The sequence below is a fragment of the Centroberyx gerrardi genome, chromosome 5 (assembly GCF_048128805.1).
Source record: "Centroberyx gerrardi isolate f3 chromosome 5, fCenGer3.hap1.cur.20231027, whole genome shotgun sequence".
Taxonomy (NCBI): Eukaryota; Metazoa; Chordata; class Actinopteri; order Beryciformes; family Berycidae; genus Centroberyx; species Centroberyx gerrardi.
The window spans coordinates 20585917-20600236 of record NC_136001.1 but is presented as its reverse complement, the minus strand read 5'-3'; the positions used below and the strand labels follow the sequence as shown (position 1 = coordinate 20600236).

The following is a 14320-nucleotide window of genomic DNA, read 5'->3' as shown; positions in this document are numbered from 1 at the left end:
CCCTTACTAGCCTGAATGTAAGGATTTTAGTTTCGACCCTGACCCAGGATTATTTGTCCTCTTGTCATGTTGCTCACCTGAAACAGCCCCATTGTACATGCAGCAGGGAAAAGATCGATAGCTGCAAAGCATGCTAACTTCTGTAATATCACAGCAGATTAAAAAAAACAACACTAAAATACAAACAAGCGATAAGGTTTTTATTTATCTCCACTGCCAGTACGTATAATTATTTCCATCTACAATAGGGTCTACTCTGTGTACTAAGACATGAAAAATGTGCACCAATTCATTGCCCTCATGGTTTAAGGTCTGTCGTAACAAAAACATAGCAAAATTAAATTTATGTGCATATAATATTTATATTTAAAAAACAAACTGTTTAAATTATCTGAAAAAATCTCCATGTTGCCCTGTGCTCATCAATATTGATTAGCGATTTCTCTATAAAGGACCTGCCCTGATTTTATCTTATGTTCTAAAGGCAGAAATTAACGCAGGCTGTGAACAGTCATTATGTACAAACACCAATATTTTTGAGCACAGGGACATTTTAATGATGAAGGGTCAATACATCTTTACTTTTTATGTTTCTCAGCTTGACTCGGCTGATCATATTTTCTCTCATCCCTCTGCCTTGTGATGTGAACTCTCCGCAGCGACGGCCAAGTTCAGCAAAAGGAATGTATTCTCCGGTATTTTCTCAGAACTGCAAGAATAAAACAAAACAAATGTCAAATCTACAATCAATCTGAAAGACATAGCAGAAATATATGAAATCAGATTGCATTTTGATGTGTCTTGATTGACAGCTGAGGACATATTTTTATTAATAACCCATTTTACCACCAAAATAGAAAACTACATGACTACATGCAGGTGAAAAGACAGAAAAACCATGACTCACATTTTTGAGGAACTCCTCAGCGACAATACGGGCCCTGGCATTGACGGACAGCTTCATCTCACTGATCTCCTTGTCAATTTCCTCCATGAAATGGATGACAAAGTCCACCAACTTGTGCTTGTACATCTGCTCTGTGTGGAAGTTGGTGATGAGAAAACTGATGTCATAGCCCTGCAAAAGAAAGACGGAGGACAAGACAAGAAGAGCGTGTTAAAGATCCTTTAATCAGATGTATCTGTTTTAGTCGAATATGGTAAACCTTCAATAACAATAAATGACAGATGTAAACGTCTCAATCCCCTCTTACTTCCACTGGTTTCCTCCTTAGGATGAAGAAGTTCTCTGCTCTCATCATCATGAAGCGCATGAATTTATGGCACAAAATCTTCTCAATCTCATCCGCCTGCAGGGGCAGATTGTTCACAGTCAAGAGTTTTCAGGATCAGGACCCCATTAGATCCAACTCAAATCTCTACATCAGCCCTAACTACCACCAATCACTATGTAATGGCCTGTTTTGAGTCAGGGTCAAACCATGAGACCATCGGCAACCAGACAGCAGCCTGACTGACCTGCTTGACGGCAATGCTGACTCTGACGGAGTTGATGGAGCCCTCAATCAGAACCTTCTCCTTGTCATTACGGCTGATGATGACAGGCTGGAGAAGCAGCTCTTTACTACTCCTGGAAGGGGACAGAAAAGACACACACACACACACTTTGAATGTGCCGTCATACAAAGATGTTCCCAATCAGTCTGCTCTGTTTCCATTCCTTTGTAATTATGGAGGTTTCTGGCCACAGGTATAAGAAATATGAACTCAGATTATAAGTGGAAACTTTGACAATGGTTTGGTTCAGCCTGCATCCACTGCTTAGTTCTCATCGCCCCAAAGAGACGTTACAATCAAATGGACGCAAAGTTGCAGTGAGAGACTCACCGTACTTCCACCTCTGGCTTGTTGTGTCGCTCCACCACTTGGGAGGAGAAATTCTCCAGGCAGAGGGCGGCCTGCAGAGTGGCACGCACAGCGTTCAGATATGGGCGCAACGTAGCCGTCTGAGGGAGGAAGGTGAGGAACAGTACAAGCAAGTTGAGAATGATTCCTAATGACTTCAAGGAATGCAAACAACTACTGGCAGGTGCTATTGAATGGCAGGCAAAAAGTCTTGCCTCAGGTGGATCAAGAAGTTTCATACACACGCCTTTCTCTGGTTTCACTTCCCTTGATATCCTTGTATAGTCGAGCTCAGTGTTTCAAAAATAGGACCCACAGTGGGTTGTGGGTTGTTTCTGGTGGGTCCTCACATGAGAAGACTAGCAATTTGTTGTAATAAGCCTGGGTCCATGAAGAAAGTTTTAATAACCTTGGGTCTACTATCTAAAACGATAATGAACATGAGTTTATGAATTTGACATTTCAGAGAACAACCCTATAATTCGCGGAGAGAATGGTGTAAATTGAACCTTGGGGTAAGCTGAAAAACCCTTACATCTTGGGAAATTAATATAAATATGAATTTAATACCAAATATAAGTGTAGGTAATTAAATCATTGGGTCAAATTTATAAAAATCTATGATAAAAATCGAAATCCAATCCCAACACAGGTGGCTCAATTTACCTGAGCCAGAGTATAGGCCTAACTGTGAAATTGCAGCAACACAGGAAAGATGTTTCCACCGATGCACATGAACTACATGTGTAACAGTTTATAATGGAGCATTACCATATCCAGCCAGAACCTCAGAATGTAGAACATGTCTCAAATTACCTCACTCTCCCCTATACAACAATAGCTTGTCTTCCCATAATCATATCACACAAACACGCTCAGGACCAGAACAGGACATTAATAATTTAGAGGGGCCTTCAATGAGAATACCCAGGTTCAAGACCTGACGCTCTGCTGAAGTATCTTGAGCAAAACACTAATACCCTGCCAGCTCCAGAAGTGCTGTTCTGCTGAGCCTGACCTCTGACCTCCCTGCAGGGGAGCAAGGAAAAGAGAATTTCCCTATGGACATCAATATAAATGCCACATTACAATATAAGTCAGAGTGGTAGAAAACAGTAATATTCGAATTTTGTGGTGACCCAAATCAATGAATTCATGCAAGTGAGATGCAAAAGGTGAGTGAATCAGCAGCAGAGGAGCCAACGCAGCATCATCTGCTCAGCTGGCAGCACCAGCAGCTCAGTCCCGTCAGTCACCAGATGTGCCCTCCCCTGCCCATCAACATAGTACTATAGTAGCCTAGCTTCCAAGTATTACTACAGTGCTATTACCAAACTCACCAGCCATAATAATAACAACCAACCTGCGATAACCACCTGTTTGCGCCCTGGCGTTACCCGGGTTGGATGCTATTATCTTTGACATTTTTCTTTTAGCTCGCAAGCCGACCAGCTAACGTTAGCTAGCTAGCTGCTAGCTATTCCAAATGAGACCAGCTAAAAAAAACACACAAGCTGAACCTAAAGCTTTGCATATGGATACACTGGTAGGTGAGGAGTGATAACAAACCAATCGCGAAAAGGTTGAATGCATGTAACTGTTAAATCGTGTCTGTTTCTCAGCATATATGTGTAATTTCTCTTACCATTTCTCTGTCTGCGGAGAGGCGGCTAAAGGCGGAAGTAACTACACTGTCAGAGCTTTTTCCGTGAACATACCGGAACCGAGCTGCCTCGAGCTGCTGGCTTAAAGTCACAGCTTTGAGCAAATAAACCGTTTAAAACTGAGGAATAACAACATCAAGCTTACAACTTCAGTTTAGTTTAATATAATGAATCCCGAGTGTAATTGTGCACCGTGTATTTGTATGTGCAACTCCTGTTTTAAGCTAACCAGGCAGTTTGATTACAGTAAGGGTGTTTCGGTTTTGTCCCGTTGCTTTGACTCTGTTTTCACAACAGAGCTTCAAAGTGGAAAACTCTTGTTGTAAAGTTTGATACTCGTAATTGTGGGCTCAAAATCACATATAGCATGCAAAGATGCATCAGAACATTGGGTTTGTTCCTTGTTGAATTTTAGTCCTTGCAGCATTTTAAAATAACATGGTCATCAAATCATGCCATCAAGCAAAATAAATAATTCTCAAAACAGAGTAGCCTATGTAATGGTCATTAATATTTAGACTATCCAAATAGAAAGGTGACCAGTACACTGTCCAATTTAGTCAGAAAATGTCACAGTTTTACAGTATGGCTGACTTTGAGGGCCTGCCATGATTTTTCTTAAACAGCTTTGGCCTAAATGTTAGTGTGTTGTGAAAGTACAGGTCTGTAGGAGTGTTTGACATGTATCTTGTGCAGTATGAAGGGTGAACTGTGCAGTGTCCAATTTAGTCTGAGTTCTGTATGTAGGTCTATTATGCACAGTGTAATATTTAACCCTTAAAAAGCCTCTGTCAGATTGTTCACAGCACCATTATAGGCCCCTGATTTGAGATAACTGTATCGGGCCAGGCTGGAATCAATAACCTATTGCCCTTTAGTTTTTCCCCTTCACTTCTGAATGAGAAGCTACTCATCAGAAACCAGCTTCAATCTTTTGATCCTTTTCTCAACACAGAGAAAAGTTCTTATGACTACAAAAGATCTCGTCGTCACAAGAAAAGAGAGAGAGACTCTGCTTCAATAAAATTGCTTGCACTAACGAGTTGTGAAATATTTTATTCATGATGAAGTACTGCTAATTAGTTACATTTTACTCAAGTCAGAGGAAGAGTATTTGTCTTCTAGAAAATAAATCAAGTGAAGGTAAAGGAGTCTGTCACTAGTCTGTCTGCAGTGACTCTGATTTAACCACTAGGTGGCAACAAATGATCATCACCATTTCGTTTTGGGCATTCCTTTGTAGCCTAGAGTCATTCACATTCATTTCTTTAGCTGGACTTAGAGATACACTCACACTCACATACACACATAAGCATAGATACACAGACACCTATGAACTTGTAGGTATTGTTATTAGCATCTTAGACCAGGGGCTGGTTTCATGGACCTGGATTAAGCAAAGTCCTAGACGAAGACAATTGTCTCACTGGAGATTTTGACAGAAAGGAACATTGTAGTCTCCATTCTCATACACTGTGTGTTGAGTTTTACATGGCCCTGGAGAGGAATTTATGGTGCCAAAGGACAACAAACTTAACAATACAAAGACATGCTGTACCTGTCTACCCGCAAGTTCTGCCTGTTATCCCATGGCCATCTTTTCTTTCTTCAAGGATTTTGTTTTAACTGGTTATTGAGCCTACTTCTTTTTCCTACGCTGGTCAGATCCATTGTCAAACCTCTTAGGAATTATGCGAAATGTGCCTTGCTAATTTGTGAATGGTTTTGAGATAGGAGCCATCCTTTAATCTAAATTTATTTTCTGGAATTTCTTAAACTTGCTGTGCCAAATTGACTTTGCTGAACAGTAATTTTGACAACCGTACCATTTCTATTTGAGTCTTATTGAGCATGACATCTTGAGCTGCAGTATGACTTAAGTTTTGATATTTTTGCAATTCATTCCTGTAGGAGCACTGAGAATCCTGCCTGGTAGTCAGTCCATCTTTAGATTTAAGTGTAAAGTCATAATGCTAGACAATTGATATATTCAAGAACTTTATTATTTGACATCCCAATTTTTTTTGACAACATCATTGGCATCGCAGTGATTTTTCTATAAGGAAAAGGAGTAATACCAGGGCAAAAAGTCTGATTTCTTTACATGGAAAGAGAGAACATCCATTTCAATTCAATCCATCAGCCTTTTACCTGTACCATCTATACACCATAATACACAATCTGTTAAAAAGTAATATTAAGTACTTAGCCAACCTGAGCTACAAGCAGATGGAGAGAACAGCAATAACAAAGACATATGACAGTAGACAGGTGTATGCTGTGTTGGTGGCATATTGTAATTCCATAGCATTGAAAGAAGATGTCTGACAGGACAGAACACATACAGCAGTAATAGTAGCAGTACAAGTAATGTTACATAAAAGGCAAATAGTATTAATATCTCAGGGAATTAATCCAAGTTTTACACTGTGACTGCATTATCAGCTTTTCTTATTAATGTCTACTTAGGAATATTTCTTCTGCAGTGTGAGGTTGATATAAACCCATTAACACACAGCCTTTAAGGGGCATGGCAATACAATCACCAAGGTGTTCAATAGAATTTGACAGGGAAAAAAGAGAGGCGGTGTAATTTGAAGCTCACCAAAAGGCGTGCGGTAGCAGACATTGCCCAAAAGCAGCCATCCCTCTACGTTTATAACATTTAAAGGCAAAAAAAAAATAAAAGTGCAAAAACAAGTATGTGTTTCAGATTGGCTTGAGAAATAACATCAACAGCCAATTAAAAATATATATATAGTTCAGCTTGATTATTTCTTGACAGATAGGCAATAGAAAGCAGACATTTCTGGAGAAACGGAAAGTAGGAACAGAGAATAAGATACTTGGGATGCTGACCTTAGCCAACATCTTCTCACATTACAGAGCATCAGCCAGTCCATCTAGAGTTCCCAATTGCACTCTTAGAACATGGCTCCATCTTGCCCCCTCAGTGTGAGAGACAGGGGCCAGTCAGACATGTGGGTGGGCAGGATGGGAGATCACTCACTATCAAGTCAGGGACTGTGAGGTCAGAAGGGGTGTCATTCTTCTCTCGTGTGATCTTTGGGCACTGGATTTCTCAGCATATTTATGGGAGTACGCTAGTGTATTAATGTGTGTACTAAGTGTGGGGATACATCCATGTGCAGCATACTGTGTGAGGGATTGTGTTGATGGAATGAACAGTGGCATGAAGGAGGAAGACCAGTAGGGAAGTCCTTTCCCTGGGAGGGTGGTGCAGGTGACAAGTAACCGGTGACAGGGTGTTCCAGAAAGCCAAGAGAGAAGATGGTCCAAGTTGTTCCTCAGCAGCTGCAGCTTTCTGCTGAAGGCTTAGCTCTGTCATTCCTATCCAGTTTTATGGGCTCCGGGAATTCATTATACAACTCCACCTCTGTCTCCTGAGAGGCATCAAAAGAAAGGAAATAATGTGCAACAAAGTGTAAGGGAAAGTTAAACCAACAGTGTTATAGGGACTAGATTTTAAACATCCATTACAAAGATATATGCAAATAACAAAGCACACATTTCCATTATCTTTCTCTTTTTGGTTGCAATGAGCTTTGACCCACCTGTTTAAGGGCGTTACGTGCAATAGTCTGGAATGCCTGTTCTACATTTATGGCTTCTTTGGCGCTGGTCTCAAAGTAGGGGATGTTGTTCTTACTCTGACACCATGCCTGAGCCCTTTTGGTGGTTACCTGTATGTGTGAAGAGTAAGAGATTCACGAACATGACAAGTAGAAAGGGCAGGTTCAAGGTTGTCTCCAGATGAGATGGGCAGGTATATTCATATATACAATCACTGAAAAATAAACAAGACTAAGAGTCTAACAGCCCTGCGACACTGAATTTTGTTGAAGTGTCTCTGCTGGGAATCAAATACAGGTCTCCCTTTTTGAGAGTCTGCAGTCTAACTCCCTGCAGCACACTTCACCCACGTGACCAAAAGTCACATGACTGACATTGCGATCCTTAGAGCCCCTGCTGTCACGGGGCTAAAAACCTTGCTGGACCTGAGCACCAAATCCAAGTATCCAATCTAAATTGCACACTACCAGATATATTGTTTCCTATGATGCTTCCATAATCCCACCTTCCCAGCATATTCCACAATTATAATGAAATGCATAACTTTAAAGGGGTGGCTACACCTCATGAATGAATGGGGGAAGCAAAACAAAACAAAAAATAGGAAAGACAACATTTGTAGTGTTTCCAACAAGTTGTCAGGTAACTTTGGCGTTATCGGGAGGTGGAGTTATTGATGACTTGTTATTGATGTTTAATTTAGTAAGCCCAGTAACTCAGATTTTTCCAGGCACTTTAAGTCGCTCAATCTAGCGTAAGTTAATGGCATTGCAACATTAGCTGACTGAAATACTTTCAATGATTAACGAGGCTACAGGTCAAATGGTCTCTCCATTCAGTTTGTGTCGGCACAGACACACCACGATTCGAAGGAGCTCAGATGCGCTACGTCATAGTTGCAAAGAATTATGGTCACCGTAGTTCACTAACATCATTTCAGTGCTTGGCAGACTGAATTCTTGACTGTTTGAAAACTACATCGACGAGATCCGCCAGCTTAATGTATCATGGCATCCAAAATAAAAATTTACTTGGCGGGCTGTCAATTTACCTGGGCAGGGTGCACCCAAATATTAACACTGAATGGGAAACACTGATTTGAGTAAATTTGTAAAGTATCAGAGAATTGCAAACCTCAACAGTTATTTTGCATAGCTGTTTTTGAGTGAGTAGGTTCAACATGGTGCATTAAGATGGCAGCCTCACTGGTTTTCTCCTGGCCCACCTCACACTGCACTGTGTTTAATTGTTTTGACATTTGGCCGCACTACACTGTAGGATGGGTAATGATGTACAACTACGAGGCCAAAGAGGCATTACCCATATCAGTCACTGACACCAACCTGTCTATTCTCCAAGTCAATCTTGTTGCCTAGCACCACAAAGGGGAAGTTCTCAGGGTCTCGAGGGCTGGCCTGGATCAGAAACTCATCCCTCCAGCTGTCGAGAGTCTTGAAGGTGTTGGGTGCGGTCACATCAAACACCAGCACACAGCAGTCTGCTCCACGGTAGAACGCAACACCCAAGGACTGGAACCTCTCCTGGCCAGCTGTGTCCCAGATCTAGCCAACCACAAATAGAAAGGAGATAGGGAAGGGGACAGGATTATAGAAAGGAGACAGTGACAAATATTAAAATGGAGTTTGGAATTGAAATAAGAATGTTAGCAATGCTAGCCTGCCATGTTTCTGTTAATTTAAGTGGCCTTACAGCAATGTCTTAAAAAGAGTGTGGTATATCTATAATTTTGTCCAAAATATACTCTATGCACTCATCTGTGTGTGTGTTATAAATGACTGATTGGATCACTGTGTTCACTCTACCTTTTTAAAGCAAGGACACTAGATTAAAGGAAATAGCGTAACTGATTATCAAAAAACAAATGGTAAGACATTAATTAATCAGGTGATAGGAAGATATTACAGTTGGTTTGGTCCGTGAGGGAGAAAAGACTAGGAGTTAAGTATTTTTGGGCAGGCATATTGTGGGCAGCTAAGAGCAGGCAGAGATTGGCAAATGGCTGTAGCTTTGGGGAAACATCTGATAATCCCGCAGGAAGGAGTGAGCACTACCTTAAGGCCAGACTTCTTAATGTGGTCAGAGGCAGAACAGATTGTATATATTGTGGTGCTCATAGTGCCATGGGAAGATGTGGTAGAGAGGCTTATGGAAGGAAAATGCTTAGGTATACTGAGTTTGCAGTGGGGTTGGAAACATAAACTACACCCCATGGAGGCTGGATGCTGAGGGTTTCTAAGTCAACCATAACACTACAGAGTGAATTAAGCACTCGTGGGCGGAATTTAAAGTAGGCAGTAAGAGTTATCTGAGGTAGTAATGGGAGCCAGTAAATGAGAAAGCTTACTGACTGGGGCACAAGGTCAAGTAAGTACCTGTGAGTGTAAGGTAGGAACCATTTGTTTGACTGTAGCAGGGTTGCTAGTCACTGTTTTTAAGTAGTCTGTTTGCTAAAGTATTGATTTGTTAGCATGTTGATATAATGGATTGTTAGCATTTGTTTGTAGCATGGTAGGTGATATATTGTTTGTTAGAAGTATGACTGCTCTGGCTGAAAAGAAAGGATATCAGCTAGGGTCCAAAATATGAAAATCTATATTATGAGTAAGACAGGAGTTACATATTATATGATAGTATAACTATGGTAGCCAGAGTGAGCAGACATAGGCTGTTCTTAAGTCTCTTTATTACTGTTGACTGACGCAATTCAGGCTGTGGAGATATACTTACTCCATGGCATTCCAATATATTTTTGAGACGAAAAATATTATTGAGATGTGTATATGCTTGACTGAAAGGTGACAATATCATTTTTCTACAGAAAATGTAATCTCCCCAGTTGTAACTGTGCTGCACCTGCATTGTGACGAGCCGGTCGTCCACCATCACCTCCTTGGTCAAGAAGTCTGCTCCTATTGTAGCTTTGTACTGGTTACTAAACTTCTTATTCACATACTGGTTCATCAGGGAGGTCTTTCCAACACTGTCAGAGAGGCAGAGGAGAACAGACAGCAGGATAACAGACGGTTGGGAAAACATCAGTAAAAATAAAAAGGTTGATAGCTAGTATTCAGTATATAGTAATTAGATTATCTAGTTCCAATAATTACAACAAAGCTTACATCAAAAACCTTTCTTAAAGTGGGTAAGACAATAACCCATTAAATTCCCTTCAAATGTTGTGTATACATAACTGATGTAATCAATTTCAACAGGCAATCCAGTGCAGCACTGAGCATGCAAACCAAATATAACTCTTAACTCTTAAGTCTTACTCTGCCTGGAGACAGCTTATGGCAGAGTAAGAACTCCTGTTTGAAAGGAAGTAAAACTAAAACAAAAATGGAGATAAAAGTCACACCGAAAAGATGAAAAATGTGACACACTGATAAAGCAAGACGAGCTAATTCAGAATCTTGAATGGCACAACTCAAGACATAAAAATTAACCAGACACCAAACTTTGATTTTTAGAGCAGAACTGGTTGGTGATAACTTCCAACTGCACTGCTGTGGTTAACATCCAGGGGAAGAAAAGGCTGTTTTATGACTCACCCAGAATCCCCCAGAATGATGACTTTCAGGAGCACTTTCTTCCTGGATGTCATTTTGCCAAAGCTGCAGAAAGACAACAAAAAGTCATGAATGTTTAGCATACAGAGGGCACTCAATAACCCACACGCCTCATACCTTATTCATCACAAGTCACAACCTAATCAGCAGTTTTATATTGTTCTGGGACAATAAATCCCATGTACACATAAAATTGTTTCTATGTAGACAAGCCCATTAGAAGCATTAGTCTACAAATTTGTGTGTAGAGTTCCATGCCACTGGACCAATCAGGTTTGAACGCCATTCATTCCAGTCATGTGCTTTTTAAGCTGTTGGCCAAATCACGAGGAACACATCATTCTCTCTCTCTCTCTCTCTCACACACACACATGCAGGAAGTATGTGTAAGGGGAAAGGCCATTTCTTTACCTCCTCCATTATACAGGACTGACTCCTCCTTTGTACTACAACTGCAAACCCTGTGAAGCATCTGTCATTTAGATTCTCAGTAAGCAGACAACCTAGTGCAGTACCGGTTGGCTCCAGTGTGCGAGTGATGACGCAAAACTATTGTGTAGTGTAATAGGAGAAAAAAAAAAAATCAGCAATGACATACTACAGCAGTGTGGGGGAAAAAAGAAACTGAAACCAAGTAGCCTAATATGAACACATAATAAAACTTTTAGGTGTAATAAGAATTTATTTTATCGGCAAGTACTGGCATGGCTCTCATTCAAATAGGCACATGCTGCAATAACAGTTGCCCTTCTAAAGTCTGATCAGTCAATATTTGCGCAAATCCTAATAACAACATGTTTTTTGTGATTTATTTAGGCTATGGGAGCCTAATTGAATATGGAAAATCTGGGTTAGGGTTAGGATTCTTAATGTCCTGTTCAGATAGCTACTGACTGATGTGAATGTAACCATGAAGCAGTATTTCCTCAAAACAGAACACATGGACTCTGTAAGGACGATTTGAGGCATGACTTGTGGCAAAATGGCCGCATGTAAATAGAAAAATTGATTTAGGCCTAGGCTATGTTTGTGAGTGTGATCCCAGGTATACTTTGCAGATAAAATGACAAACACCAATGTAGTCACTGGTTTTAGAAAAAAAAATAATTCTTTGGTAGTGCAGTGCAATAACCGGTTAGATAACCATTACTAGAGAACTTGACCACCTCCCATTAACTCCCAATGTCAACATGTATGTACAAATCACAGAGGACCTATCCTCACAAACAGGTTTTTCATTCTGTGGTACAGCCCAATTATGGAACAAACTGTCTACATGAACAAAACATCACAAACATATCTGACATTTTCAAGACCTGAGCATGACAAACCACAGCTTTGAGTCAATGGAAATGGATACTGAATCATCTACCTCTCAAATAAAGCCTCGTACCAAACTGCACAGCTTAGCCTATCCTACACATATTCTTCAGTAGTCATCAAGAGCTGCAAAAGTACACTTGTATTCTTCCTGAATACAATGGTTTCCCTGACTTCAAACATGACACTCCAGTGACTACCATACTGTGAAGCACAGATTAGCTGACAGAAGCATGGACAACACCACATCACTGTAGTCTTAGACGTGCTCACACCACAGTCACATGATTATAGAAACAACTCAACTCAGACCTTTAAACTCTGACAGAAGCAGTGTGGCAAGAGACACTGATTCATAAATGCTGACAATGATCTTGTAACCTCTTTGACTGTAGACTGAGTCCTAAATGAGGTGAATAACTGAACTGAATAACTAAAAATAATTGTCTTTGAGACTATTTGCTTCCCCAAGTTAGGAAGCACATGAGAACGGGATGACACTTGGTTTAATCATGGCTACAAGCCAAAAGGTTATAGCTACTTCTAACACATAGACAATCTACGGCAATAGGACCCAGGTAACATTTTTCATACTGCGTTGTCTGTCAAAAATATTCAAAAAAGTAGGCTAGATTAACTTGTTTGCAATTATGGATGACGTGTAGTGCTGCACACTGTTTTTGCATTTTCAGTTCCCCATCTTCATCAATGGTTGTTTGAAAGAAAAAAAATATGCAGGCTATAGATCAAACTGTTAGTGTAATTCAATACAATTCATACAATTTTCAGTGGTATTTCATGTTATTTCTAGTTTTGATGTTTTTATCCATCCATCTATGTATCCATCTATCAGTTGTATATCACTTGACACCCAGTATGACACCTGGGCTAGTAATGGTGTGAAGTCAAAATTAGGTATTGTGAAAACACACATTATGAGATTCTTATGGTGGTGACTGCAGATTACTGAGCTGGCTAATGTTGGGAGTTGTATTTATAAGGAGAAATGCATGTTAAAAACATGATCAAGTCCTGGCATGTTTTGCTCTCTACCCAATACACAGAAGCAGCTCTGGTTCACAGGTCACTTCTGATTTGGATTTTGCATGCACACCCACACAGACACAAACAAACTCTGGACTAAATATAGGTTTGGTAGTCTGAGTTAACATGTTGCTCAATGCTCAACCATCTCAACACGTCACAAAGTTAGGCTATCTTCATGCTTCCAGGTTGACAGTGTAACCTGCCTGTTTGTGAGTGCCTATGTTACACACAGCTGCTCCAGTGTCTCTTGCTGATTAAGAGAGGCAAGTCAATCTGGTCAAAATCTGACAGACACAGACACACATTGAAACCAACATTCTTACTATATTGAATGAAAGTAATAACTACAGCATTTGACAATGTGTACTATATGACATCAAGCGTAGCAAAATATTTCTATGAAACCATGCTGTGGTTTTTTTCCTCCACAGGACTAGATCTATATACACCCATTCTAATCAGCAATGTGTGACACCACATTTTGCGACCGTATCAAATGGAACAGCAAAATTGTTTTGGACAAAAAGAACGGCTGCCACCGATGTGGCATGAGCCTACTGATAGGTCCAGATGCTAAATTGCAAACACAGGATGACAAAGCCACCACTATAAGAGGGTAAATTGGAATGTGGACTTTGCAATATAAAATGAGAAGCAGCTATTCATGCTACAGTACATAGTGCAAAATTTCCATTTTCCAGCATGTTAACATTGGCATGCCTCCATGAACAGTAGCACTGCTCGACTTCAGTACTCCTGGACTCAACTAACTCGTGGAATTTGAGTGAATCACAACCAGGAACAGACCCAAACTCTCAAGGAGTTATTCAAGTCGACTATGGGAGTCAATTCTCCATCACTAATGAACAGTCAAGTTCCAGTATTAACTGTCCTGAGATGTGGTTTCCCCCAGCATCTCTTTATGGATAATTGCAAACAGTTAAAAATACTTGTTGAAAACAAAGAGAAAGAACAGTAAATATCTCATTGTCTTTACATTGGTTTATATTTAAGAAGTATGACTTTCCGAATGAGGGAAGCAAAAAAAAAAAGGAATTGAGCACAGCGTCACCCAATATGAGAGTCTGACCACAAGGGACACGGCAGCTGCATTTTGCTTAAAAACACAGGACTGTCATGATTAGGTGGTGATAGCATTACATTTCATCCAAGCAACTGTTGCATAAGTAATAGGTTAAGTATCAACAGCATCATGCAGAGAACCCGCTATGATCAAGC

General features: G+C 40.3%; 2 protein-coding genes across 2 annotated transcripts in view; both read right to left on the bottom strand.

Annotated features, from left to right (window-relative positions):
* Positions 1-185: 185 nt before the first annotated feature.
* On the bottom strand, positions 186-3572 carry arpc4 (actin related protein 2/3 complex, subunit 4). Its single transcript, XM_071916561.2, has 6 exons — positions 3512-3572; positions 1849-1967; positions 1480-1591; positions 1215-1310; positions 908-1078; positions 186-709 (listed from the first exon to the last, which is right to left on the bottom strand). Exons 1-6 carry the CDS (start codon positions 3512-3514, stop codon positions 704-706), a joined length of 507 nt encoding a protein of 168 aa, XP_071772662.1. The 5' UTR covers positions 3515-3572; the 3' UTR covers positions 186-703.
* Positions 3573-5515: 1943 nt separating this feature from the next.
* LOC139925242 (ras-related protein rab7-like) overlaps positions 5516-14320 on the bottom strand; it is a 9798-nt gene continuing 993 nt past the window's right edge. The window contains exons 2-6 of the mRNA XM_071916528.2: positions 10697-10759; positions 9999-10125; positions 8468-8686; positions 7106-7234; positions 5516-6934 (exon numbers count right to left, since the gene is read on the bottom strand). Of these exons, the coding sequence (XP_071772629.1) occupies positions 6839-6934; positions 7106-7234; positions 8468-8686; positions 9999-10125; positions 10697-10749 (624 nt within the window). The 5' untranslated portion in view covers positions 10750-10759 and the 3' untranslated portion in view covers positions 5516-6838. The remainder of the gene's footprint in view (positions 6935-7105; positions 7235-8467; positions 8687-9998; positions 10126-10696; positions 10760-14320) is intronic.